We start from the raw sequence: 26,974 nt of genomic DNA on the forward strand, positions 1-26,974 counted from the left end.
GAAGTGTCTCGGGTCACAATGAAGACACTTTTGGGCTAGATTATACCTAACTGATGCTGCCAAGGTGCCATGAAGGTGTTGTGAGGCTGGTTTCTGGTCTACATTTTCAGTGAGTGCAAACCTCCATGACACCTAATATGCTGTACTGTATGATAATACGATTTGACAAGGAGGTCAGTATGAGACTGAAATTCTCTGTACCATTGTTAGGGTTGCTCTGCCAGGGATAGTTTGAAGCATGGCACTAACAATTCAGTAACTGGCTGCACTGAGAGTCAAAAATTATCTGGCTACTGCTCATGTTGTTGGTCATTCAATGCTGATACTGCATCTTCTACCTGCCAATGTCTGATTCTCTCAGCTGGTCGACAGTGCAAAAAACTGACCTCGGTACTCTCTGGAACAATTTAAGCATGAAAAAACTTACCTCTTTCATCTTTTTGTACAAGTAATTCACTTCTCCAGTGCTCTTCACTACCTTAGGGACCGTGCCACAATTAAATAAAGCCATGAAACTTGCAAAAGGCTTGTGGAACACATTTCCAGGTCCAAGGGAGTCGAGCATTTTCACCAAATAGTGTTTGTGCTATTAGTTCAGGCTAGGAAATAGTATGTACATCTTACACTATATAGATCTTTAACAAAAGTTTATAATGGCTTACTGTACAGCGTAATAATTTAACGGGGAAATTTTGATGAATTTGGCGAATTGTTATAATTCATCAAATTTTCCTGTCAAAGCTGTATGTAACTTTTAACATTACTTGTATGTCATACTGTGTTGGTTTGTTTTTTTTTGTTACTTTTATGCTTTGTATACAGTGGATGAAAGACCAACTGAAAAGGATTTCATTCAATTTTTGACAACATATGCTCCATATTGGAAGACCATTGCTACTCTTCTTGGCCTACAAAAATCATTGATTAAAGTCATTGAAATGAATGAAAACTTTAAACCACGAGAATGCTTCAGAGATGCACTATCTAAATGGCTAAGCCAAGATGTGGATGCAACATGGCGCAAGTTAGAATTGTGCATTACAAATTCCCAAAGAAGTGATAGTGGATTTAAACAACTGGATTCTAGTAAGTGCCAAGAAATTTGCAATGTAGTGATGTTACATGTAAACAATTATATGTTAATGTATGGCTGCATATGTTAAACATTTGCTTATTGCTGGGGTCAATATAATACTTTTACAGTGCCCATTCGGTCCAAACGTTCACACCAAAACCAGCCAGATGTTACCAATCCAAATGGTAATAAAGGTTTGAAAACATTTAAAAATGGTATGAATTATACATGCATACATAGTACGGTGTCTTAGTTCATCTCTCTGTAGCATCAAGTGTTCATCCAGAGGCTGATTATTCTAGTGCTGCTGACCGTGGTAAAGGAACAATTCCAGATGCAGTCTACAACGCAACCAAGAAACCAATATGCCGTGTTATTGCGTAAGGGCAACTGTGACTGATAATGAAATGTATATACATAGGTATTTATATGCTTATAATTTCAGACCAGCTCAGATTGGCACAGGATTTGTGGGATATATGAAGTGTAAGAAAGATTATTCAACGGTTTTGATGACTAACAATCATGTGATTCCAAGCGAGAATGATGCTACGGGCAGTCGCATAGTATTTGATAATTTGCTTCCTGGCCAGCAGCGTACATTGGAAGGCTCTAAAATTTTTAAAAAGAATGGCTTCTACACATCAGAAGAAGTAAGTGATAAGAGTGAATGGTAAACAATGTTGGGTAACCTGTTACATAATACTACTTCTTACAGCAAAAATGTAATGCGTTACTCACATGGGCTAGTAGTATAAGCAACACGTTGCTATTTTAACGTGTTACTGTAATAATATTGTCTGTATAAAGTAACAAAATAACTTCTCTTCCAACTGCAAAAAATCACCTTCTAACATATACAGTATATAAACATTACAATCCTTCCTATAGCAATTAAAGGAAGCTATCGTGATACTATCCTAATAAGTGAGCATCATTAATCTAGTCATGTAATGTTAATATTTCATGCTGATCAAAGTGCTGACAGTCTAAACATGGTTAACAAATGTGCTAATGTGTTGCTAGAACAAATCTGGAGCAAAATAGAGCTGGAAGAAGACAAGGCTGCTAGTTTTGATTTGACATCTTACAAAATTAATATGTTCTTAATACCTTGCATTTTCATGGCCATCACCTTTGATTTCACAACTTTTTCACTCAGGCTTTTTGAAGGCTACATTCTTTTATACAGCTTGACTGTTTTGCATGGATTTCACCTCTTTTTGTATTTTAAATATCCTAAAGCCAACCATAAACTGGCTTTGAAATACAATGATGGACAAAGTAGTGCTCTACCAATACCTACTGATTCGATACCAAAGGATCTATGCAATAATCAATAAAAACTAATAATTGCTTGATAATTGCTTGATAATTTTGTGCTTGCTTGTTCATGGCTATGCAAACTGTATTATAGTGCTTGTATTTATTTGCACTAGTTTTTTTGCACCAAAGTAAATTCCTTCCAAGTTAAGTATGCATGATTGTACTATTAGGATACTTTTTATTAGAACATCTCGATTTTTCATGCAAACAATGCAAATTGCAGCTGCTTAACTTTTAACAAAGCAAATCCTGCATCTTTTATGCTAGAATATGATTTCCAGCCTGTTGTATCACAAGTTTTGCTAGCATATCACCTATATAGCACTTATTGATGATGATTATATCACTTTAGTGCGGGCATTCATAGGTGTTGCTTGGGGTTTAACTTGTATATACTAAAGCATCAGAAGGCCTGCAGAAAGCATTCTACAGTGAGATCCATTACAATCTCCAAGTGTACTGTGCAACTCACAACACATGTGAATAGATAAATGTACACCTTACTTTCTCTTCCAATTTCTTCTCACATACAATGCACCTGTGAAGTCAATGCCAGTGACCTCAAAGGACATGGACTGTTGTACATGGGCTTTCACTAGTGGTGGGAGATCTGGTGCAGTGTATGGTCATCCAGCTAGTTTCCTGCAGGTCACACACTTCCTCAGCAAGGCTCTGGTTCGTTTCCTTGCACGTGGCACCCAATACATTTGACAAAGAGCAGTAAGTGTCATATTCACCCCTGCATGATGCTGTCTCTTGTGAGTGTGCCAGATAAGGAGTGAAGTGAAGGGATCCTTGGGTGGCAGAAGGAAAGGGAACTTAGCTGACTCTAAAAGCGATGTGTTGTGGATACCACAGCGTATCAGGCCTTTGTGGTCCAGATGCAGTCAGACTTGTCTCACCAGTGGCAGACAAGAGGAGTGAGTTGTTGATTGTAGACTGTTCATCTCCTCTGGGAAACCTCTACGTTGGATACTGGCAATCCACTGAATGTTTGCTGTAGACAATTCGGAAGGAGACAATGGCCCTCTTGGCTTAATTAACTTGTAGGCAGTTACATCTAGCAATTTCGTGTAGCTACTATAGGCAGAGGGGTCAATTAGGTTGTGTATACCATTGGTAGGTGTCAACAAAGTGGTGTTGTGGTCAGTACTTGGTGACAACGAGCCTTCAATACTGCTAGCCTATATAAGTAAGGCTTCTGAAGGGCTCCAGGTGGGCCATTCAGTAGGAGATGATAGCCATAGTGGGCCATATCTCCACAGTGTTGAGTTGGCCAGTTGCTGAGCTGGCAGTCCACGGGTTAAAAGATCTGTTGGGTTACAAGCAGTTGGACAGTATCTCCAGGATGATGAGATGGCCAGGATCTCTGTGTGCAATAAGGGGTTTAAGCTTCTTCTTAGTCTGGAGCCAGCAGAAAACTATTTGGCTATCAGACCAGTAGTGAAGGTTGTATTTGTAATTAAGTGAGTCCACTACAAAGGAGCCTAGGTGAGCTGCTATGGATGCAGCCATGAGCTCCTGCTGTGTTGCTTTAGTGGAGTTACACAAGATTTTGATATCAATAGTGATGAATAGTTACCATGTCGAATATATACAACAGCTCCATATGCCTATGGGCTGGCATCAGCAAAGACATATAAGATGGTAGGGGAAGGGTCTACTGTTTGGAGCATAGGAATGTACTGTTGTGGAAAATGCTGTTCCAAAGCAACGGAGATGTCCGCTACAATAGAAACCCACTTGAGCTGGTAGGTTTCATTCAGTTCAGTGTTCCGGGATACATTGTCTTGCCAAAGATCTTGAAGCAATAACTTGGCAGCCAGTGGGTCAAAGATTGAAGATGTGCTGTGAAGAATCTCACGCTTTGTTACTGGAGTGGTGGTAGTAACATCAGGTTTGGAGCAAAGAGATAGTTGATATTCCAGCACAAGCCAAGGACTTTAACAATCTCTTTCTCATCAACAACATTGTGCTGTTTAGCTAAGTCTCTCAGAGATTGACTGTTAGATGCCCAAGTATGTAGATTAAATTTAGATATATTCATTAATGATCGGGACTCTAGAAAGTACTGGAGGGCCTCTTGCTCAGTGTCACAGCCTGAAACTATGTTGTCAACATATAAACTTTTTAAGACACTGGTAGACACAGGTGATGGGTGCTGCTGCACGTGGAATGTGAGTGCTGCATTCAGTATGAATGGTGAACAGCTAGCACCAAATAATACCACCTTGAATTGGTAAGGTAGGAATGGGCTATTGGGACCATGCAGGTTAGAAAGCCGAAGAAAATGAGTGCAATTTCTGTCAGATTCACTGAGCTGAACATGAAGAAAGGCTTTCTCAATGTCAGCAGAGAAAACATATACATACTGATGAAAGCGCAAAAGTATGGTACACAGGTGGTTCAGAAAGGGTGAGCCGGTGTGAAGGCAATCATTTAAACTAGGATGCTGGGACAACTGTTTGCAACTGCAGTCGTAAACAATTCTGATAGGTGTAGTTTCTAAAACCTTTCTAACAGGTCTATGAGGTGTGTAATGTGCCTGATGTTTCTTGAAGTCTTTCACCTTTGCAGTAAAGCCTTTGCACTCTTGGTCGGCAATAATCTGGCCATACATGTGTAGAAATTCTGGAGTTTTAGCTAGCCTTTGAGCCAAGGATCTGGTATGCTTGGCACAAATAGAGAAATGGGAAGGCAGGAGGGGATGATCCTCCTTCCAAGGGAATTTAAAGGATAAGGCTACATCAGGTTGTCGCTTAATACTGATTGCATGTTATGTAGACCTTCAAGAAGTTGTTATCACTGTCCATAATGCTTGTCGCTACAGACAACGCGAGCACTGGTTCACTATTCAAACAACTATAATTAGGAACAAAAACAAAGCACGTGTTACAACACAACTTTAAATCAAGTGTCAATAATTAGAATAAAACACGTTTTTCTACTTTGTAAATGATGTAATAACAGCATTACATCACTCGCAATACAGATTGCGACACTCCCCGCAGAGATGAGACTGCAAGTTGGGTTGATCTATTTCATCATCTCTCCTTTGACTGTCATCAAAGTTGCTAGAGTTTAGCCATTGTCTATGTCTTTACCTTGCTTCAATTGAGGCCTTACGAGTAGGACGAATGGTAGGTGTTAAATCGTTTACATCAGCCTCCGTGTTACAGTCAGATAAATGATCATTATCATCTTCAGTGGGTGCTAATGGTGACTTATGTTTATTCACATTGATGTCAGTAACATTATCATCTGGACACTCGATGGAGTAGAGGAAGCTAAGAGCTCTGTTAATAAAGTTATTAGGATTAAATCCAATTCTTGCAGACCTAATTCTCTTATCTCGACTTTGAAATAGTTCACAAATACGACCAACTTTCCAAGAACCTCTAGGAGGTTTTCTTTAACTAATACAACATCTCTCACTTTTGGAGTGAAGTCTGTAGAGCTGCAAGGTCCTTTCAGTAGTGTCCAAGATCTTTCACGTAGGTTTGATAAATACGCTTGTCGCCAAATAATCCGAAATTGATTTAAGAGTTTCTGTCCACCCTTCCAGATTTCTAACAGTTGCTGTGAAGAGGAGATTATCCTGGAAACATTAAACTCTGGATCGATCTCTTCAGTGAGGTCCAGAATGACATGGTTTGAGTGAAGTGAAAGAAAATGTGAGGGTGTAAGGACCATGCTCGAGTTGATGTCAGCATGTACATAGTCCAATGGAAGTGAATTAATAACTGCCTCTACCTCTGTCAATACTGTTGACAATTGCCTCTGTGTTTTAAGATCGGGTGCCAATAGTTTTCTGAAGAGCGCGTTTCGTCAATCCCACTAATCGCTTGTAAAACCCTCCCATCCATGGGGCTAGTTCAACAATAAACCTCCACTTAATGTAACACTTGGTAGAAAAATCACATACTTTCTCATCTGTGACTACATCACTCCATGCCTTGTGAAGAGCTGTGCTTGCACACTTATATTGTTGGGCATTGTCTGAAATGATCAACTGAAGGGTTCCTCATCTGGAGATAAACCAACGCAAACCAAGGAGGAACTCATCTGCTGACATGTCTTCCACTAGTTCTAAATGAACGGCACGGACTGTCATACAAGTAAACAAGCACACCCATACCTTCTTAGAGTTATCTCCATCAGTCTGGTCAGTTACTGCCGCAAAAGTCTTGATATACAGAGGGCTAAAATAGTCTAGACCAGTGTACTCGAATGGGAGGGATTTAGCGACTCGCTCTCTTGGTAGATCAGGCAGTGGTGTCATAGCAAAGGGGTGCCCCTCAACTCGTCTGCATATTCTACAATTTTATAGAACCTTGTTGATGGCTGCACGACCATGGGATATCCAATACACTTGTCAAATTGTTGCTAAGGTTTGTGAAACACCCGAATGAAGGATTTTGGTGTGCACATCATTAATAACCAATTGAGTAAAATATTCATCCTTCGGCAAGAGCTTCGGGAACTTGGCTCCTTGTGTTAAGTCTGCATTTCCAAATTGTCCATGGCACCTGAGCAAACCATTTGATTCCAGTTGCAAATTCAGTTGGTGAACTGTATTGTTTTTTCTTCCTTGTTGTACCCTGTCAATTACATCAGAGTATGACTTCAATTGGATGTTTTTCTCCCACATAAGCCTTGCAACTTGCACTTCTTCAGCTGATAATGGCCCCGTTCTGTGATCTCTCTTCCATAACTTGTCAACAAACCTTAGGATCCATGCTGTAACTCTCAGTAACTTTAGAAGTGAAGAATCAAGACACACGGTAGTGTGTCGTGCGGCCCAAGAAGCCGGCGCGTAACACCCGTGAGTATATTGACAGGAAGAAAGAAAACGCAATTTTCGCACCTCCGTAGCTCTGTGCTTCCTTGATGAAACAAGACGATTTTTGCTGTGGACATGCCCTCCAACTGCAGCACTCCACATTCCAAATTTGAGCGAAATCGCTTCGCGCGTTCCCGAGATATGCGACATCAAAAATTGGCTCAGTTTCTTCGTTTTTTTCTCTTCTTATTTTTCTTTTTCTTGTCGCACACTTACAAAAACTGCTATAAAACTCGAACGCCATATCCGATTACCTTGAAATTTGGCACACAGAAGGGGGATATAAAGGCGCATCTCGGTACCACCTTTGGCTGGAATAAGATAAACAGGCAAAGAGTTATGAGTGATTATGCACGAAAAATAACACCAATATGTTGTCACGCCTACAGGGTAAACCGCGTATGGGAAGAAGCTGAAAATCGGTGGGTGAATAGGTTAACTATTGAACCTCAAACCTTTTGTGGTTTGAAAGAAATCGAGCTAAAAACCAGGAAGATACAACGAAAAAACCAACAGTGTGTAACATTTACGCAATCGAGATCAGCTAATAAAAAAACGACTGCTTGCCACGCCTACCAGATAAACCACTTGGGGTAATGCTTTGAAAATCGTTGTACAGATGGAGTAATCATCTTAGAAAAGCTCATCAATGGTGTAGAAGAATCAGACTTAAAGCCAAGGAGTTATAACACGAAATCCAAATTGGTGCGGCAAGTGCGAGATCGAGATACTCTAATAGAGCAGTCATCCTAATAGAACAGTCACCCTGAAGAGAATTCAAGAGATCAGCTAGAAATAAGAAACCTGTATAGAGATCAGCTACACACAAGTCACCCTGTAGAGAGATCAGCTAGAAGAAGTTACCTTGTAGGGAGTTCATGCAACTATGGAAAGAGACAGTTCAGCTAGAAAAAATCACCTTGTAGAGTTCAGCTACAAAGAAACCACCATGTAGAGAGTTCAGCTACAAACAAATCGCCCTGTGGAGAGATCAATAGAAGAAGTTACCTTGCAGAGAGTTCAGCTACAAAGAAACCATCATGTAGAGAGTTCAGCTACAAACAAATCTCCCTGTAGAGAGATTAGCTAGAAGAAGTTACCTTGTAGAGAGTTCAGCTACAAAGAAACCATTCTGTAAAGAGCTCAGCTTGCTAACAAATCACCAGTACAAAATTCAGCTACGAACAAATCACCCTGTAGAGAGATCAGCTAGAAGAAGTTACCTTGTAGATAGTTCAGCTACAAACAAATCTCCCTGTAGAGAGATCAGCTAGAAGAAATTACCTTGTAGAGAGTTCAGCTACAATCAAATCGTCCTGTAGAGAAATCAGCTAGAAGAAGTTACCTTGTAGAGAGTTCAGCTACAAAGAAACCATCATGTAGAGAGTTCAGCTGCAAACAAATCACCTATAGAGAGTTCAGCTACAAACAAATCTCCCTGTAGAGAAATCAGCTAGAAGAAGTCACCTTGTAGGGAGTTCAGTTACAAAGAAACCACCATGTAGAGAGTTCAGCTACAAACTAGTGACCTTGTAGAGACATCAGCTGGAAGAAGTTACCTTGTAGAGAGTTCAGCTACAAACAATTCACCCTGTTCAGAGATCAGTTAGAAGAAGTTTTCTTGTAGAGAGTTCAGTTACAAACAAATCACCCTGTAGAAAGATCAGCTCACCTTGTAGATAGTTCAGTTACAAAGAAACCACCATGTAGAGAATTCAGCTACAAACTAGTGACCCTGTAGATACATCAGCTCGAAGAAGTTACCTTGTAGAGAGTTCAGTTATTAAGAAACCATTCTGTAAAGAGCTCAGCTGCAAACAAATCACCTATACAGAATTCAGCTACAAACAAATCATCCTGTAGAGAGATCAGCTAGAAGAAGTTACCTTGTAGATTGTTCAGCTAGAAACAATTCACCCTGTAGAGAGATCAGCTAGAAGAAGTTACCTTGTAGATTGTTCAGCTACAAACAATTCACCCTGTACAGAGCTAGGAGATTTCCTTGTAGAGAGTTCAGCTACAAACAAATCACCCTGTAGAGAGATCAGCTAGAAGAAGTTACCTTGTAGATAGTTCAGCTACAAACAATTCTCCCTGTAGAGAGATCAGCTAGAAGAAATTACCTTGTAGAGAGTTCAGCTACAAAGAAATCACCACTGCCCAAATTTCAAGGCAATAGCTCTTTCCAATCTGAAGTTATCAATTGTCAAAGTTGGCAAATTGGATGTGTGTGGAAGGCCCCTTTTCACAAATCCGGTCACATGTATTATATATATAATTTGTACATTTACTGATAAAATATTTAAAGTACATCTACTTCATCTTTTCTTCTTCCTGTAGTAAAGAAAAAACACATAGGTTAAAAAAGTCCTAAAGCTGGCCATAGGCCGGCTTTGGGTATAGAAATACAAAAAGAAATGAAATCTAATCCAAAACAGCCAAGCTGTAAAAACAGTGTGCGGCCCTCAGAAAGGCTATGGTGAAAAAAGATGTAAAATCCAAGGTGGCGGCCAAGAAATGGCTGTGATGGTAGGTTAATGGTAAAAATTTTAACAATTCAGGTGAATTTTTGTGCCGCTTCACAAAATTTACCTGAATTGTCATTATTAAAATTTTTACCATTAACCTACCATCACAGCCATTTCTTGGCCGCCACCTTGGATTTCACATCTTTTTTCACCATAGCCTTTCTGAGGGCCGCACACTTTTTTTACAGCTTGGCTGTTTTGGATTAGATATTTGTTTTCATTGATATCTTTGAGAGTTGTGCCATGTAGGTTCAGGGAACTTTCTCCAGCTACAAGGTCAGGTTCTAACACAGTAGCTCTACCTTTCAGTTCGAACTCAAACTGTTCTTGGAGCTTAGTGTCCAGTTCTGGTGTCTTGGAATTTGGCCATAGCTGCATAGGTTGGCTTAGCCAAGATGGACCGTTCCACCACATCGATGATAACTCATCAGGTGGCTTTCCTCTAGTGGCCATGTATGCTGAATTCTCTTCTGTAGGCACGTGTTTAAAAGGTTGCATCAATAAGAATCTTGATCTCTGTCAACCTGTTTGCTACAAAGGGGGACAATGGCTTCTTAGTTTGCAGCCAGTGTAGTACACTCAGCGAGTCAGTAAACACTATTTTATAGGTAACCTGCAAATGGAGCTCCCTTGAAACAAATTTCAGTGCTCGTACACCAATGAGTACCCTACAAACTCGAGCCATGGTATGGTTATATTATGTGAAGCCAAGCATGTTTTGGAAAAAATAAGGTCAGCCTTGTATGTGTCATTGAGTGATTGGTGCATAAGGACTGCTGTGGCATAAGCCTTCCTAGAGGCATCACAGAAACAGATCAGACCGTATTCAATGCTTTTTTCATTGCCAATACCAATGTGTCTGGGGATTTGGTATGTAGGAATGCCTTCAAGATGTTTGCAAACTTGGAGCCATTCTACTAATTGTTTGTCATCAAGTTTAGTATCCCAGTCACACTTTTCAATCCAAAGTTCTTTCATGAAAAGTTTTGCTTCCAAAGCAGTAGGAGCAAAAAAACCTAGAGGGTCAAACACTGAGGCAATGGCTTGTAGTACTTCACATTTTGTGGATACATGCTGAAGCTTACTGGCTGATGGTTTAGACAATGATAATTCATCACTCACTAAGTTCCAATTAATACCTAGTACCTTCTCTTCACAGTTCACAATTCTGTCTTTTGGTGCAAGAAGATCCATAAATTGTTTAGAATTAGATGCCCATTCCCTGATGTTCGTGGCAGCACCTGAAAACAAACTCTTGGCTTACTTGTAAAGAAATTCAGCAATTTTAAGAGTGTCAACTCCTGTGATAAGATTGTCCACATACAAATCTTGTTGAATTTCCTTTGTGATGGGCCGATCACTCTGTTGGAGGTGGTGGTTAATTGTGGCTGCTAGAAGAAATGGGCTGGAGATAACTCCAAATGTTACTCTGCAAAATCGGAACACTTCCAGGTCTTGCTCAGTGAGGGCATTCTTTGGATTCTTCAACGATAAAAATCATGTGACATCTCTGTCTTGGTCATGTAGGCCTATATTCAAAAAAGCTTTTTCTACATCAGCTTTTACTGCAATGGGGTGTAGACGGAATCTAAGAAGTAATCCACAGAGGTCAGGTAGCATCACTGGTCCTCGAAGAAGGTGATCATTCAAGCTCTTATTGGTCTGCCTTGTTTTGGCAGAGGCATCATACACTACCCGTACCTTTGTGGTACTTTTCGTTGGAGTAATAATAGCATGTTGTGGTATGTAATGCGTAACGCCACCTTGCTTAAGATCACTGTGTACCTTCTCAATTATTCCACATTCCAACTGTTCTTGAATCACAGCAGTATACATTTTCAAGTAATTTTGGATTCCTCTTCAGGTTGTTGACAGTGGATTTTAGTCAACCAACAGCCAGTTGGTAATTTTCTGGAAGTAAAGGATCAGAATTTTTCCACAGCCAGGACATTAGTTATCTGCCATTCTCAAACTTGACTGTATTGTTGAAGATTTCCAGAGCCTGTTTATCATCAGTGATTAAAGGTGAATCCGTGATTCCAATTGATTCTAGGTTCCAGAAAATGTCCAGATTACTTGCAAGTGGCGAGTCGACATTGCTAAACATGTGAGTTGTTGTCTTCATACCTTCAGGGGCAATGCCAAGGATGCTTACCAGAAAACTTGGTGTACTGGTAAGAGTCTGCAATAGCAAAATACCGTCCTCCCAAAATCCATCCTAGTTTGGATTGAAACAAAAATAAGCCATCTCCCAATTTCTTGGCAACAGTAAGTCGAAATAATAATCATTACCAATCAGCAGTTCAATAGATGTGTGTTCAGAATCAATAGGAAGGGTATCAGCTAACTTGGACTCCCAGTCTTTGTTCTTGAGGAAGGCAATATTGTCTGAGTTAATAGGAACACGGTTTATTCTTCCAGTAATGTGTGGCACTACACTGGCTTCAATCAGTATAAGCTTCTCTTTGAGGGTAAGTCGTAATTCAGTTGGACAGTACTAAAGGTGGACTGATACCAATACCAGTGGTATCGGATCGGTATCGGTAATACAAGGTACAGATACCACAGTAGACACTCACCACTTTTATTAAACCATCTCTAGCTAAGTTTCCAGTAGCTAATAACTTAGTTGAGCTAATCAGTAACTTTGTTGAGCTAACAAAGTAGCGAAACAAAGCCTTTGTTCGAGGGGTCCGAAACCAAGCAAAAATTGCCTATGAGATTTTGAAATCTTCACAAAATTTCAAGATTCTGGTGAAGATTCAAAAGATTTCAAGACTAGATTAACGTGTAATATCAGTGTGTATCCGACAATTTCCGGAAATGAAATTTTTAAGATTTCAGATTTCGATTCCAGAGATTTCTAGTAAAGATTTCAAGATAAACCTACGAGATTTCCAGCTTGTTTCGGACCCCTCGCCTTTGTTACTCTTTTCCAAGTATTGCTGCAACTGCTCCGTGTGTATTCTAATATATTAGAGCATGTGAATCCTTTGTAATTAAATGGTAGTGCAGTTGTTCCCCAAGAAGTAAGTTTATGACTACTTGGCTTGCTTTTTCATGAAAAGGTTTGGTTGAAAAGTTGTAACAAACACTGTACAATTATCGGCCGCCCACGCAATTAATTGCCTTATCAATAAGCTTACAAGAAAACTACCTCAAATCAAGAAATTAGTAATCAACAATGATGTTTATCATGTTTAGCTGTTATACAATGAATATTTTAAAACTTGATTGAACTGAGATCAATCAATTACTGTGATATTTTAATAGCTAGCTATGTATCACAACAATGAACTTTCTATAATAAACTTGTCTAGGCTTCAATGTATAGTATCGGTATCGGTATTAGCAAATAATTTCAGTACAAATACTCGTATCGGAAATATTGGTAAAAAGTGGATCAGTCCATCTTAGTTTGTCTGACACAAAATGTTGCTACAGTGACACTCTCAGGGTGACTCAACTTCAACTGCAGGCTTTCAGCTAATTATATATGTCCTTTTACTACCCGAATCCAATATCATTCTGACAGGGATAGACTGATCACCTGATGTATTCAATGCTGTAGTTGATGCCGTCTGCATTAAAACCTGGTTTCCACAAGCTACAGTGGCTGCTTCACCTTTTGTTTCTTCTTGAGTGCTTGGTGTATGTACTGACTGTAACCCAGATTCAGATGGTTGACCAGTTGCTGGCTGATTGTTAATCCTTGGTAGGGGAGAATTGGAGAACTTCTGTAGGGTGACCAAGTAATCACCTCAGCATTAACAATGGAACAAGAACTAGAAGATGAAGTTGGGGACACTGAGATGTACTACTTTGTCCTAACTGAACGCATGGTCAAGTTCTTCTAATTGGAATTTCTTCATGGAGAGCTGGCTGAGAGCATTGTCTATCCCCTCTCTGTCTGTAGCGGAGATTGATTCAGACATGGTCTCGGAATTAGCTTAGGTGATCGTCTGAGCCTTGGCGAGGAGCTTTGTGATGAAGGAGCACCCACCACATCTGGAAGCACAGGTGCATTGAAGACTGTCCATAGCAATCTGAATCCCTGGTCCAATACAGCACCAAAATGTGATAGATAGCTTGAAGTATAACATGAAGGTTTGAAATGATTCAGTATGGCCATTCATATGAAGACGGATCACTTCCGGTACACGTGTTCACAGTACTAATGAAGTGCACTAAAAGGAGTACATGCACATGATAGTACAATACAATAAGTACATTGCATAATATTTAATAGTGATAGTGTCGTGGTTACTAGTTCCTGACACAGGTTAGGCTGGCCAGGCAGACTGTGTAGGAAGCCATGTAACCAAAGATGTAGCGATCTGAGCTGCTCAGTTGTAATGCCTGAGATCAGCTGGGAGGGGCAGTACTTCCAGCTGGTGGAGACTGCACGGATCTCTTCAACCCTGTGATTTACAAATGGCTTATGTCTGGATATCCAGTTTAGAACAATCTGACTATGGACCAAAACTACACAGTACAGTCAAGGTCCAAGGCTGTCTTGACGGGGAGCTCAATTCAGCTGCAAGCACAGCAGCCTTCAACTCAAGCCTTAGTAAAGTTAGTTGCTTGAGTGGAGCTGCCCTTGACTTTGACATAACTAGTAAAGGTCCCTCATGCTCTGAGTTGTTAATAGTGATGCAGCATACTGATGGGGAAACAAAAGTGTTGTGGCGCCTATGATGATATCTACAATCACTATCCATCTGGCACAAAGATCATCAGTCAATGTGGTATCCCAGCCAATGTGCTCCTGCCACAATTATTAAAGAATTAGTTTGGCAGAGATTGTGACTGGTGTTATCAAGCCAATTGGATCAGGTAGTCAAGGACCAACACAAGACTTCTCATTTGGTAAGTGCAGGTAGATTTCCAGTGCCCATGCATGGCAATAGATGAATTGAATATGTCTGAGTATTCCAGAGCATACCAAACGCCTTCACTGAGTTATTGTTTTCAATGACCTCATTTTGTAACATGGAGAGGTGAGCAGTTTGAGGACCACAAATGCAAGTTGAACCTAGCACTGCTTAGCACTGATCAGGATTCAGTGAGTGCTGAATGGCAGCTTCCTCACCTTCACATCCAGACACCAAGTTGTACACATGCAAGTTGTGGACCAAGTCCTTGGATGTGGCATTAGCATTCTGTGTTAGATGAAATTTTAGGGTAGCATTTAAGCATAAATGGGGAACTAGTGGCTCCGAACAACACCACTCTGAATCAGTAAATAACAAAAGAGCTACTAGCATTGTTGGGATCAGACAGTCATAGAAACCTCATGTAATTCTGGTCAATCGTATCTAGGAAATGCATTCTCAACATCTGCTGATAAGGCGATAGCGTGTTGTCAGAACCGCAAGAGGGTAGCACTGAGGTCATTAAGGAAGGGGGACCTACATGGAGACAATAGTTTAAACTAGGGGAACCATGGGACTGCCTACAACTGCAGTAATACACTATCCTTATTGGGGTAGTAGCTGACTCCTTCCTTACCAGATGGTGTGGGATGGAGTGTACACTGCTGCTACAATCAGTATCAGCCACTTGTTCAATGAACCCCTTCCATTCTTGTTCTGCTATGACGGTGCCATACTGTGTCAACAGCTCTGATGATTTAGCCAATCTGTCAGCCATGGATGAGAGGACACTGAGGATAGAGGAGGGTGATTTTCCTTCCATAAAAAAACGTAAGCTGTAGGCTCCATCTGAATCCACTCTAATGTGTGTCTTCATGTACTGCTGAAGAAAGTCATTCAAGTGTCCCTTAGTAGTACCACTGGTTTATGAATCCCAGAAACATGGATTCTCACCCATAAGATGACTGGTACAATGGAAGATTGCAACATGAAGGTTAGCCGTTGCCATAGGCTGTGGTAACTGGAGTGGGCCAGACAGAAGGTAACCAAGCTTTGACTGAACGGCAGTTGGTCCATTGCCCCAAACTGTGTGGTCTTGTATGAAGTGCCGGTAATAGTCTGCCCCAATAGAACAGAGATATCACAGTTCTCATCCCCAGATATCAGGTTAGTCAGTGGAAGATTCTGTAAATGAGGAACAGCATGTAAGTGAACACGCAAAGAGTTTAGGATTGGTGCAGCAAGTTGTGGGACAATCAGAACCAAAATCTGTATACGATTGGGGCATGTACAAACATAGTAGTTACTGCACGGTTTCTGAATGTGCTCCAAATGAAGACACTGAAATGGTCTCATGGCTAGTTGGTATTGGATGAAGCTCATCAGCCAGCTGTTGTGTGATGAAGGCCCCTTTATCAAACAGAATGTGGTCTTTTGGCTGTGGTGGTGAATGATGACACTTCTGCAGTGTAGCAGTTTTCAGCAACCAAAAGGCACTTGTTGGGCTGAAGTGATGCCAAACAGTAAAAACTCAAGCCTGTGTAGCCTTTGTTGGTATCGAATTACACTTGTCTGAAGGCAGTTGGTTAGGCAGTCAGTCAGAAAATTCCACTGAATAATATTACTTTTAAATTTGTAGCAACCTATTTTAAGCATTTCAGTTCTTTCTGAAGACATTTTTGGGCTTGGCTATACGTACCTAACCAATACTGCCAAGACACCATGAAAAGGTATTGTGACGCTGGGTTCTGGTCAATTTTTTTTGTGAGAAGATACAAACCTCCATGACTAATCCCTAATATACATATGTCTCAGCAAACATAGTAATGTCTGGTTGATGTTTTGCTGTAAAATTTAAAACACATATGATCCCTACAATAAGTCACTCCCTAATGATACAGTTAATATTGCAACATTTGTATATATGCAGCTGGACTATACAGTGATTGAAATAGATGTGGGTAAGGTAGCTGCTTCCGGTGTCCAAATAGATTCTCAATCTATTGATTTGAATCAACCAGCTGCTATTAAAGATAAAGATCAGGTGTATGTTGTTCAGCATCCTTGTGGGAAAGATCTAGCATTCACATCTTCAGATGTGGAAGTCAGCAGTGAGTTACCATCATTATGTGTATCAGAAGCAAGAGTATAGTATTATGTACTCTTAGCAAAAGTAAATGGCACTGACTAGTTAACAATACATACATAAGTAGACTTACCATTAAAAGCTTGAATTCAAGGTCAGAGAGTACCAATTATCAAAAAATATAACCAAGTGGAGATGGTCACTCAAAGTACAATTTTAATACTTACGTACCTTAGCCATTCTATTCATACAGTACGATAGTTACTATATAGTAGGGACCACAAAGGAGTAGGCGTGGCCCATGGAATAATATCACCCAAAAACCAGCCTCAGTTTTCCCTGATGACAATGAGGTAGTATTGGTTAGGTAAAACTAAGCCCAAACAAACTTTCAGATCGACCTGAAAGTCTGAAACGCTTTCAACAAATTGCTATGGAATTTTAAAAATAATTTATTTAACGGAATTTTCTACTGACTGATTGACTGACTGACTACCTGATGCATTCAGACAAGCATAACTCAATAACGGCTAAGGCTACAGGCTTAATTTTTTCACTGTTTGACGTCGCTTTGGCCCGACTGGTGCCTTTTGGCATATCACAGTACTTACAATACGTTCTTCATGGACTTACCAGTGTCCTCCTTTGTGTCCCATTCATCTTTGCTGACAGTCAATTCGGTGGTAGCACGTGATGGCTTCCCTTCGTAATGGAAATCGTCCGTATTTTTCGTAGTAGCTATTTTGATTGCAGAGGTGCTTTTTGAACAGTTCTTGATTCGTACTGCTGTGTAACGGGTTGAACATAGCCGACAACGAAGCGTAATGGATATTTCACTTTTCAGATGATAATTAATATAACTGGGGCGCACGGCACCATTTCTTTCTTTTAGTATATGCCGTTGTGTGGATTGCAGAGGTGCTTTTCATTCAGGTCTGCTGTGTAACCAGTTGAACATAGCTGACAACGAAGCGTAATGGAATCTTCACTTTTTAGATAATAATTGATATAGCTAGCTGGGGCACGCAGCGCCATTTCAGATGTGGTATGCGTGGGTTCACTAGTCATAATAATTATTTACAAAAAAGGTTAACAAACAAGTACACAGAAAAATTTGGAATTTTCAACTAGAGTAGGGACCATAGCACATCGATAAAAAGTACTGAAACAAGTTGGAGTAGGCACGATATTAAATCACAGCAAAACAATAAGAAGTGTTATATCCCTACTGTGCTCAACATACCATATTTGAAATGCACAGTAGGGATATATATAACACTTCTTATTGTTTTACTGTGATTTAATATCGTACCTACTCCAACTTGTTTCAGTACTTTTTATAGATGTGCTATGGTCTCTACTCTAGTTGAAAATTCCTGTTTACTTGTATGTATATATGTTTAACTAGGAATTAGATATGTGCTTCAGATGATGATCTCTTTTGCTTTGGTACTTTTGATTGTGTATTGATCCCTACTATAACCGGTTATATGAAAAATTTTTGCTGCAATTCTCATCATACAGTACCATAGTACTGGTAGTAGTTGTGTCATGAGCCTGAGTGATTTGCCTGATAAGTATATCTAATCCAAAACAGCCAAGCTGTAAAAAAAGTGTGCGGCCCTCAGAAAGGCTATGGTGAAAAAAGATGTGAAATCCAAGGTGGCGGCCAAGAAATGGCTGTGATGGTAGGTTAATGGTAAAAATTTTAATAGCGACAATTCAGGTGAATTTTTGTGCCGCTTCACAAAATTTACCTAAATTGTCATTATTAAAATTTTTACCATTAACCTACCATCACAGCCATTTCTTGGCCGCCACCTTGGATTTCACATCTTTTTTCACCATAGCCTTTCTGAGGGCCGCACACTTTTTTTACAGCTTGGCTGTTTTGGATTAGATTTCATTTCTTTTTGTATTTGTATACCCCAAAGCCGGCCTATGGCCAGCTTTGGGACTTTTTTAACCTATGTTTTTTTCTTTACTACAGGAAGAAGAAAAGATGAAGTAGATGTACTTTAAATATTTTATCAGTAAATGTACAAATTATATATACTGTATAATACATATGTGACCGGATTTGCGAAAAGGGGTCTTCCACACACATCCAATTTGCCAACTTTGACAATTGATACCTTCAGATTGGAAAGAGCTATTGCCTTGAATTTTGGACAGTGGTGAGCACTACTATAGCTGAATACGAGATGAAATTGTCAGGTTAATATGTTACTTGAACACTGAGTTATGGTCTCCAATGGTTACGGAATTGGATGTGTGTGGAAGACCCCTTTTCGCAAATCCGGTCACATAATATTATATTGCATGATTACAGAAATCTCCATGGTGGTTTGTTTGTAACTGAACACTCTACAAGGTGACTTCTTCTAATTGCTCTCTCTACAGGGTGAATTGTTTGTAGCTGAACGATCTACAAGGTAACTTCTTCTAGCTGATCTCTCTACAGGGTGATGTGTTTGTAGCTGAATTCTGTATAGGTGATTTGTTTGCAGCTGAGCTCTTTACAGAATGGTTTCTTTGTAGCTGAACTCTCTAAAAGGTAACTTCTTCTAACTGATCTTTCTACAGGGCAATTTGTTTCTGGCAGAATTTTCTACAGGGTGATTTCTTTGCAGCTGAACTCTCTACATGGTGGTTTCTTTGTAGCTGAACTCTCTACAAGGTAACTTCTTCTAGCTGATCTCTCTACAGGGAGATTTGTTTGTAGCTGAACTATCTACAAGGTAACTTCTTATACTGTAGCTGATCTCTCTACAGGGTGATTTGTTCGTAGTTGAATTCTGTACAGGTGATTTGTTTGCAGCTGAGCTCTTTACAAAATGGTTTCTTTGTAGCTGAACTTTCTCCAAGGTAACTTCTTCTAACTGATCTTTCTACAGGGTGATTTGTTTGTAGCTGAATTATCTACAAGGTAATTTCTTCTAGCTGATCTCTCCACAGGGTGATTTGTTTGTAGCTGAATTCTGTACAAGTGATTTGTTTGCAGCTGAGCTCTTTACAGAATGGTTTCTTTGTAGCTGAACTCTCTACAGGGTGATTTGTTTGTAGCTGAAATCCCTACAAGGTAACTTCTTCTAGCTGATCTTTCTACAGGGCGATTTGTTTGTAGCTGAGTTCTCTACAGGGTGTTTGTTTGCAGCTGAATTCTCTACATGGTGGTTTCTTTATAGCTGAACTCTCTACAAGGTGACTTCTTCTAGCTGATCTCTCTACAGGGTGATTTGTTTGTAGCTGAACTCTCTACAAGGCGATACTTCTAGGTGATCTCTCTACAGGATTCCTTGTTTCTAACTGAACTCTCAACAGGGTGATCTGTCCATAGCTGAACTTTCTACTGGGTGATTTGTTTGCAGCTGAACTCTCTAAATGGTGGTTTCTTTGTAGCTGAACTCTCTACAACGTGACTTCTTCTAGCTGAACTCTCTACAAGGTGACTTGTTTCTAGCTGATCTCTCTACAGGGTGACTTGTTTCTAGCTTAACTCTCTACAGATGATTTGTTTGTAGCTGAACTCTCTACATGGTGGTTTCGTTGTAGCTGAACTCTCTACAAGGTAACTTCTTCTAGCTGATCTTTTTACACTGTATATTTGTTTGTAGCTGAGTTCTCTACAGGGTGATTTGTTTCCAGCTGAACTCTCTACATGGGAGTTTCATTGTAGCTGAACTCTCTACAATGTGACTTCTTCTAGCTGAACTCTCTACAGGGTGACTTGTTTCTAGCTGAACTCTCTACAGGGTGACTTGTTTCTAGCTGAACTCTCTATAGGTGATTTGTTTGCAGCTGAACTCTCTACATGGTGGTTTCTTTGTAGCTGAACTCTCTACAAGGTAACTTCTTCTAGCCGATCTTTCTACAAGGTGATTGAGTTTTTTGCAGCTGAACTCTTTACATGGTGGTTGCTTTGTAGCTGAACTCTCTAAAAGGTGACTTCTTCTAGCTGAACTCTCTACAGGATGATTTGTTTGCAGCTGAACTCTCTACGTGGTAGTTTCTTTGTAGCTGAACTCTCTACAATGTGACTTCTTCTAGCTGAACTCTCTACAGGGTGACTTGTTTTTAGCTGATCTCTCTACAGGGTGACTTGTTTCTAGCTGAGCTCTCTACAGGTGATTTGTTTGCAGCTGAACTCTCTACATGGTGGTTTCTTTGTAGCTGAACTCTCTACAAGGTAACTTCTTCTAGCTGATCTTTCTACAGGGTGATTTGTTTGTAGCTGAATTCTCTACAGTGTGATTTATTTGCAGCTTAACTCTCTACAAGGTGACTTCTTCTAGCTGAACTCTCAACAGAGTGATTGATTTTTTTTGCAGCTGAACTCTCTACATGGTGGTTTCTTTGTAACTGAACACTCTACAGGGTGATTTGTTTGTAGCTGAACTCTCTACAGGGTGATCTGTTCATAGCTGAACTCCCTATAAGGTAACTTCTTCTAGCTAATCTTTCTACAGGGCGATTTGTTTGTAGCTGAGTTCTCTACAGGGTGATTTGTTTGCAGCTGAACTCTACATGGTAGTTTCTTTGTAGCTCTACAATGTGACTTCTTCTAGCTGAACTCTCTACAAGGTGACTTGTTTCTAGCTGATCTCTCTACAGGGTGACTTGTTTCTAGCTGAACTCTCTACAGGTGATTTGTTTGCAGCTGAACTCTCTACATGGTTTATTTCTTTGTAACTGAACTCCCTGCAAGGTGACTTCTTCTAGCTGATCTCTCTACAGGGAGATTTGTTTGTAGCTTAACTCTCTACAGGTGATTTGTTTGCAGCTGAACTCTCTACATGATGGTTTCTTTGTAGCTCAACTCTCTACAAGGTAATTTCTTCTAGCTGATCTCTCTACAGGCCGATTTGTTTGTAGCTGAACTCTCTACATGATGGTTTCTTTGTAGCTGAACTCTCTACAAGGTGATTTCTTCTATAGCTGATCTTTCTACAGGGTGATTTGTTTGTAGTTGAACTCTCTACATGATAGTTTCTTTGTAGCTGAACTCTCTACAAGGTGATTTCTTCTATAGCTGATCTTTCTACAGGGTGATTTGTTTGTACCTGAACTATCTACATGATGGTTTCTTTGTAGCTGAACTCTCTACAAGGTAACTTCTTCTAGCTGATCTCTCTACAGGACAATTTGTTTGTACCTGAACTCTCACATGATTGCTTCTTTGAAGCTGAACTCTCTACAAGGTGATTTCTTCTAGCTGATCTTTCTACAGGGTGATTTGTTTGTAGCAGAACTCTCTACAGGGAAACTTCTTCTAGCTGATCTCTCTACAGGGAGATTTGTTTGTAGCTGAACTCTCTATACATGATTTGTTTGCGGCTGAATTCTCTACATGATGGTTTCTTTGTAGCTGAAATCTCTACAAGGTAACTTCTTCTAGCTGATCTCTCTACAGGACAATTTGTTTGTACCTGAACTCTCACATGATTGCTTCTTTGAAGCTGAACTCTCTACAAGGTAACTTCTTCTAGCTGATCTCTTTACAGGGTGAATTGTTTGTAGCTGAACGATCTACAGGGTAACTTCTTCTAACTGATCTCTCTACAGGGTGATTTGTCTGTAGCTGAACTCTCTACAAGGAAACCTCTTTTAACTGAGCTCTGTACAGGGTGAATTGTTTGTAGCTGAACTATCTACAAGGTAACTTCTTCTAGCTGATCTCTCTACAGGATGATTTGTTTGTAGCTGAACTATCTACAAGGTAACTTCTTCTAGCTGATCTCTCTACAGGGTGATTTGTTTGTAGCTGAATTCTGTATAGGTGATTTGTTTGCAGCTGAGCTCTTTACAGAATGGTTTCTTTGTAGCTGAACTCTCTACAAGGTAACTTCTTCTAGCTGATGTATCTACAGGGTCACTAGTTTGTAGCTGAATTCTCTACATGGTGGTTTCTTTGTAACTGAACTATCTATAAGGTGACATCTTCTAGCTGATCTTTCAACAGGGTGATTTGTTTGTAACTGAACTCTCTACAAGAAAATTTCTTCTAACTGATGTCTGAACAAGGTGAATTGTTTGTAGCTGAACTCTCTACAGGGTGATTTGTTTGTAGCAGATCTCTATACAGGTTACTTATTTCTAACTGATCTCTTGAATTCTGTTCAGGGTGACTGCTCTATTAGGATGACTGCTCTATTAGAGTATCTCGATCTCGCACTTGCTACACCAAGTTGGATTTCGTGTTATAACTCCGTGGCTTTAAGTCTGATTTTTCTACACCATTGAAGAGCCTTTCTAAGATGATAACTCCATCTGTACAGCGATTTTCAAAGCATTACCCCAAGTGGTTTATCTGGTAGGCGTGGCAAGCATAATAATAATAATAATAATAATAAAAATTTGCTAATCTCGATTGCGTAATTGTTACACACTGTTGGTTTTTTCGCTGTATCTTCCTGGTTTTTAGCTCGATTTCTTTCAAACCACAAAAGGTTTGAGGTTCAATAGTTAACCTATTCACCCACCAATTTTCAGCTTCTTCCCATACGCGGTTTACCCTGTAGGCGTGACAACATATTGGTGTTATTTTTCGTGCATAATCGCTCATAACTCTTTGCCTGTTTATGGTATTCCAGCCAAAGTTGGTACAGAAATGCGCCTTTATATCCCCCTTCTGTGTGCCAAATTTCAAGGCAATCGGATAACGCGTTCGCGTTTTATAGCAGTTTTTGTAAGTGTGCGAAAAGAGGAAGAAAAATAAGAAGAAGAAGAAAAAAAACGAAGAAACTAAGCCATTTTTTGAAGTCGCATATCTCAGGAATGCCTGAAGCGATTTCGCTCAAATTTGGAATGTGGAGTACTGAAGTTGGAGGGAATGTACACAGAAAAATTTGTCTTGTTTCATCAAGGCAGCACAGAGCTACGGAGGTGCGATAATTGCGTTTTCTTTCTTCCTGTCAATATACTCACGGGGTTGCGCGCCGGCTTCTTGGGCCGCACGACACACTACCGTGTGTCTTGATCTAATCCAAAACAGCCTAGCTGTAAAAAAAGAGTGCGGCCCTGAGAAAGGCTATGGTGAAAAAAGATGTGAAATCCAAGGTGGTGGCCAAGAAATGGCTGTGATGGTAGGTTAATGGTAAAAATTTTAATAAAGACAAGTCAGGTGAATTTTGTGCCAAGACCAAGCGGCACCAAATTCACCTGAATTGTTGTTATTAAAATTTTTACCATTAACCTACCATCACAGCCATTTCTTGGCCGCCACCTTGGATTTCACATCTTTTTCACCATAGCCTTTCTCAGGGCCACACTCTTTTTTACAGCTTGGCTGTTTTGGATTAGATTTCAATTCTTTTTGTATTTGTATACCCCAAAGCCAGCCATAAACGGCTTTAGGGCTTTTTAACCTGTAATTTTTTCTTTACTACAGGAAGAAGAAAAGATGAAGCAGGGTGATTTCTTTGTAGCTAACCTCTCTGCAAGGTGGTCCTTCTAGCTGATCTCTCTACCGGATGACTTGTTTGTAGCTGAACTCTCTACAGGGTGATTTGTTTGTAGCTGAACTCTCTACAAGGTGACTTCTTCTAGCTGATCTTTCTACAGGGTGATTTGTTTGTAGCTGAATTCTCTACAGGGCAATTTGTTTGCAGCTCAACTCTCTACATGGTAGTTTCTTTGTAGCTGAACTCTCTACAATGTGACTTCTTCTAGCTGAACTCTCTACAGGGTGACTTGTTTCTAGCTGATCTCTCTACAGTGTAACTTGTTTCTAGCTGAACTCTCTACAGGGTGATTTGTTTGTAGCTGAACTCTCTACAATGTAACTTCTTCTAGCTGAACTCTCTACAGGGTGACTTGTTTGTGGTTGAACCCTCTACAGGGTGATTTGTTTGTAGCTGAACTCTCTACAAGGTAACTTCTTCTAGCTGATCTTTCTACAGGGTGATTTGTTTGTCTCTACAGGGCAATTTGTTTGTTTGCAGCTGAACTCTCTACATGGTAATTTCTTTGTAGCTGAACTCTCCACAATGTAACTTCTTCTAGCTGAACTCTCTACAAGGTAACTTCTTCTATCTGATCTTTCTACAGGGTGATTTGTTTGTAGCTGAATTCTCTACAGGGCAATTTGTTTGCAGTAGAACTCTGTACATGGTAGTTTCTTTGTAGCTGAACTCTCTACAATGTAACTTCTTCTAGCTGAACTCTCTACAGGGTGACTTGTTTCTAGCTGATCTCTCTACAGGGTGACTTGTTTCTAGCTGAACTCTCTACAAGGTAACTTCTTCTAGCTGATCTTTCTACAGGGTGATTTGTTTGTAGCTGAATTCTCTATAGGGCGATTTGTTTGCAGCTGAACTCTCTACATGGTAGTTTCTTTGTAACTGAACTCTCTACAATGTAACTTCTTCTAGCTGAACTCTCTACACGGTGATTTGTTTGTAGCTGAACTCTCTACAAGGTAATTTCTTCTAGCTGATCTTTCTACAAGGTGATTTGTCTGTAGCTGAATTCTCTACAGGGCAATTTGTTTGCAGCTCAACTCTCTACATGGTAGTTTCTTTGTAGCTGAACTCTCTACAATGTGACTTCTTCTAGCTGAACTCTCTACAGAGTGACTTGTTTCTAGCTGATCTCTCTACAGTGTAACTTGTTTCTAGCTGAACTCTCTACAGGGTGATTTGTTTGTAGCTGAATTCTCTATAGGGTGATTTGTTTGCAGCTGAACTCTCTACATGGTGGTTTCTTTGTAACTGAACTCTCTACAATGTAACTTCTTCTAGCTGAACTCTCTACAGGGTGATTTGTTTGTAGCTGAACTCTCTACAAGTTAACTTCTTCTAGCTGATCTCTCTACAAGGTGATTTGTCTGTAGCTGAATTCTCTACAGGGCAATTTGTTTGCTGCTGAACTCTCTACATGGTAGTTTCTTTGTAGCTGAACTCTCTACAATGTAACTTCTTCTAGCTGAACTCTCTACAGGGTGACTTGTTTGTAGCTAAACCCTCCACAGGGTGATTTGTTTGTTGCTAAACTCTCTACAAGGTAACTTCTTCTAGCTGATCTTTCTACAAGATGATTTGTCTGTAGCTGAATTCTGTACAGGGCAATTTGTTTGCTGCTGAACTCTCTACATGGTAGTTTCTTTGTAGCTGAACTCTCTACAATGTGACTTCTTCTAGCTGAACTCTCTACAGGGTGACTTGTTTCTAGCTGATCTCTCTACAGTGTAACTTGTTTCTAGCTGAACTCTCTACAGGGTGATTTGTTTGTAGCTGAATTCTCTATAGGGTGATTAGTTTGCAGCTGAACTCTCTACATGGTGGTTTCTTTGTAACTGAACTCTCTACAATGTAACTTCTTCTAGCTGAACTCTCTATAGGGTGATTTGTTTGTAGCTGAACTCTCTACAAGGTAACTTCTTCTAGCTGATCTTTCTACAGGGTGATTTGTTTGTAGCTGAATTCTCTACAGGGCAATTTTTTTGCAGCTGAACTCTCTACATGGTAGTTTCTTTGTAACTGAACTCTCTACAATGTAACTTCTTCTAGCTGAACTCTCTACAGGATGACTTGTTTCTAGCTGATCTCTGTACAGGATGACTTGTTCCTAGCTGAACTCTCTACAGGTGATTTGTTTGCAGCTGAACTCTCTTACATGGTGGTTTCTTTGTAGCTGAACTCTCTACAAAGTGACTTCTTCTAGCTGATCTATCTACAGGATGACTTGTTTCTAACTGAACTCTCTACAGTGTGATCTGTTCATAGCGGAACTTTCTACTGGGTGATTTGTTTGCAGCTAAACTCTTTGCATGATTGTTTCTTCATAGCTGAACTCTCTACAAGGTAACTTCTTCTAGCTGATCTCTCTACAGGATGACTTGTTTCTAACTGAACTCTCTACAGTGTGATCTGTTCATAGCGGAACTTTCTACTGGGTGATTTGTTTGCAGCTAAACTCTTTGCATGATTGTTTCTTTGTAACTGAACTCTCTACAAGGTAACTTCTTCTAGCTGATCTCTCTACAGGGCAATTTGTTTGTAGCGGAATTCTCTACAGGGTAATTTATTTGAGTTGAACTCTCTACATGATGGCTTCTTTGTAGCTGAACTCTCTATTAGGTACCTTCTTCTAGCTGATCTGACTACAGGGTGACTTGTTTGTAGCTGAATTCCCTACAGAATAACTTGCAATGTAATATAACTGAGTAAATCATACATGCAGCTGAATGCTTTATTAGGGTGACTGTTCTATTAGAGTATCTCGATCTCGCATTTGCTGCAC

The 26,974-nt window shown here is 40.0% G+C and overlaps 1 protein-coding gene across 1 annotated transcript in view; it reads left to right on the forward strand.

The window, feature by feature from the left end:
• The window catches only part of LOC136248271 (uncharacterized), a 132,406-nt gene that overhangs the window by 76,500 nt on the left and 28,932 nt on the right, over nt 1-26,974 (forward strand). Inside the window, exons 2-6 of the mRNA XM_066040070.1 lie at nt 823-1,086; nt 1,204-1,290; nt 1,344-1,455; nt 1,521-1,728; nt 16,577-16,757. Coding sequence (XP_065896142.1) covers nt 823-1,086; nt 1,204-1,290; nt 1,344-1,455; nt 1,521-1,728; nt 16,577-16,757 — 852 coding nt within the window. The remainder of the gene's footprint in view (nt 1-822; nt 1,087-1,203; nt 1,291-1,343; nt 1,456-1,520; nt 1,729-16,576; nt 16,758-26,974) is intronic.

The sequence above is a fragment of the Dysidea avara genome, chromosome 3 (genome assembly GCF_963678975.1).
Source record: "Dysidea avara chromosome 3, odDysAvar1.4, whole genome shotgun sequence".
Taxonomy (NCBI): domain Eukaryota; kingdom Metazoa; phylum Porifera; class Demospongiae; order Dictyoceratida; family Dysideidae; genus Dysidea; species Dysidea avara.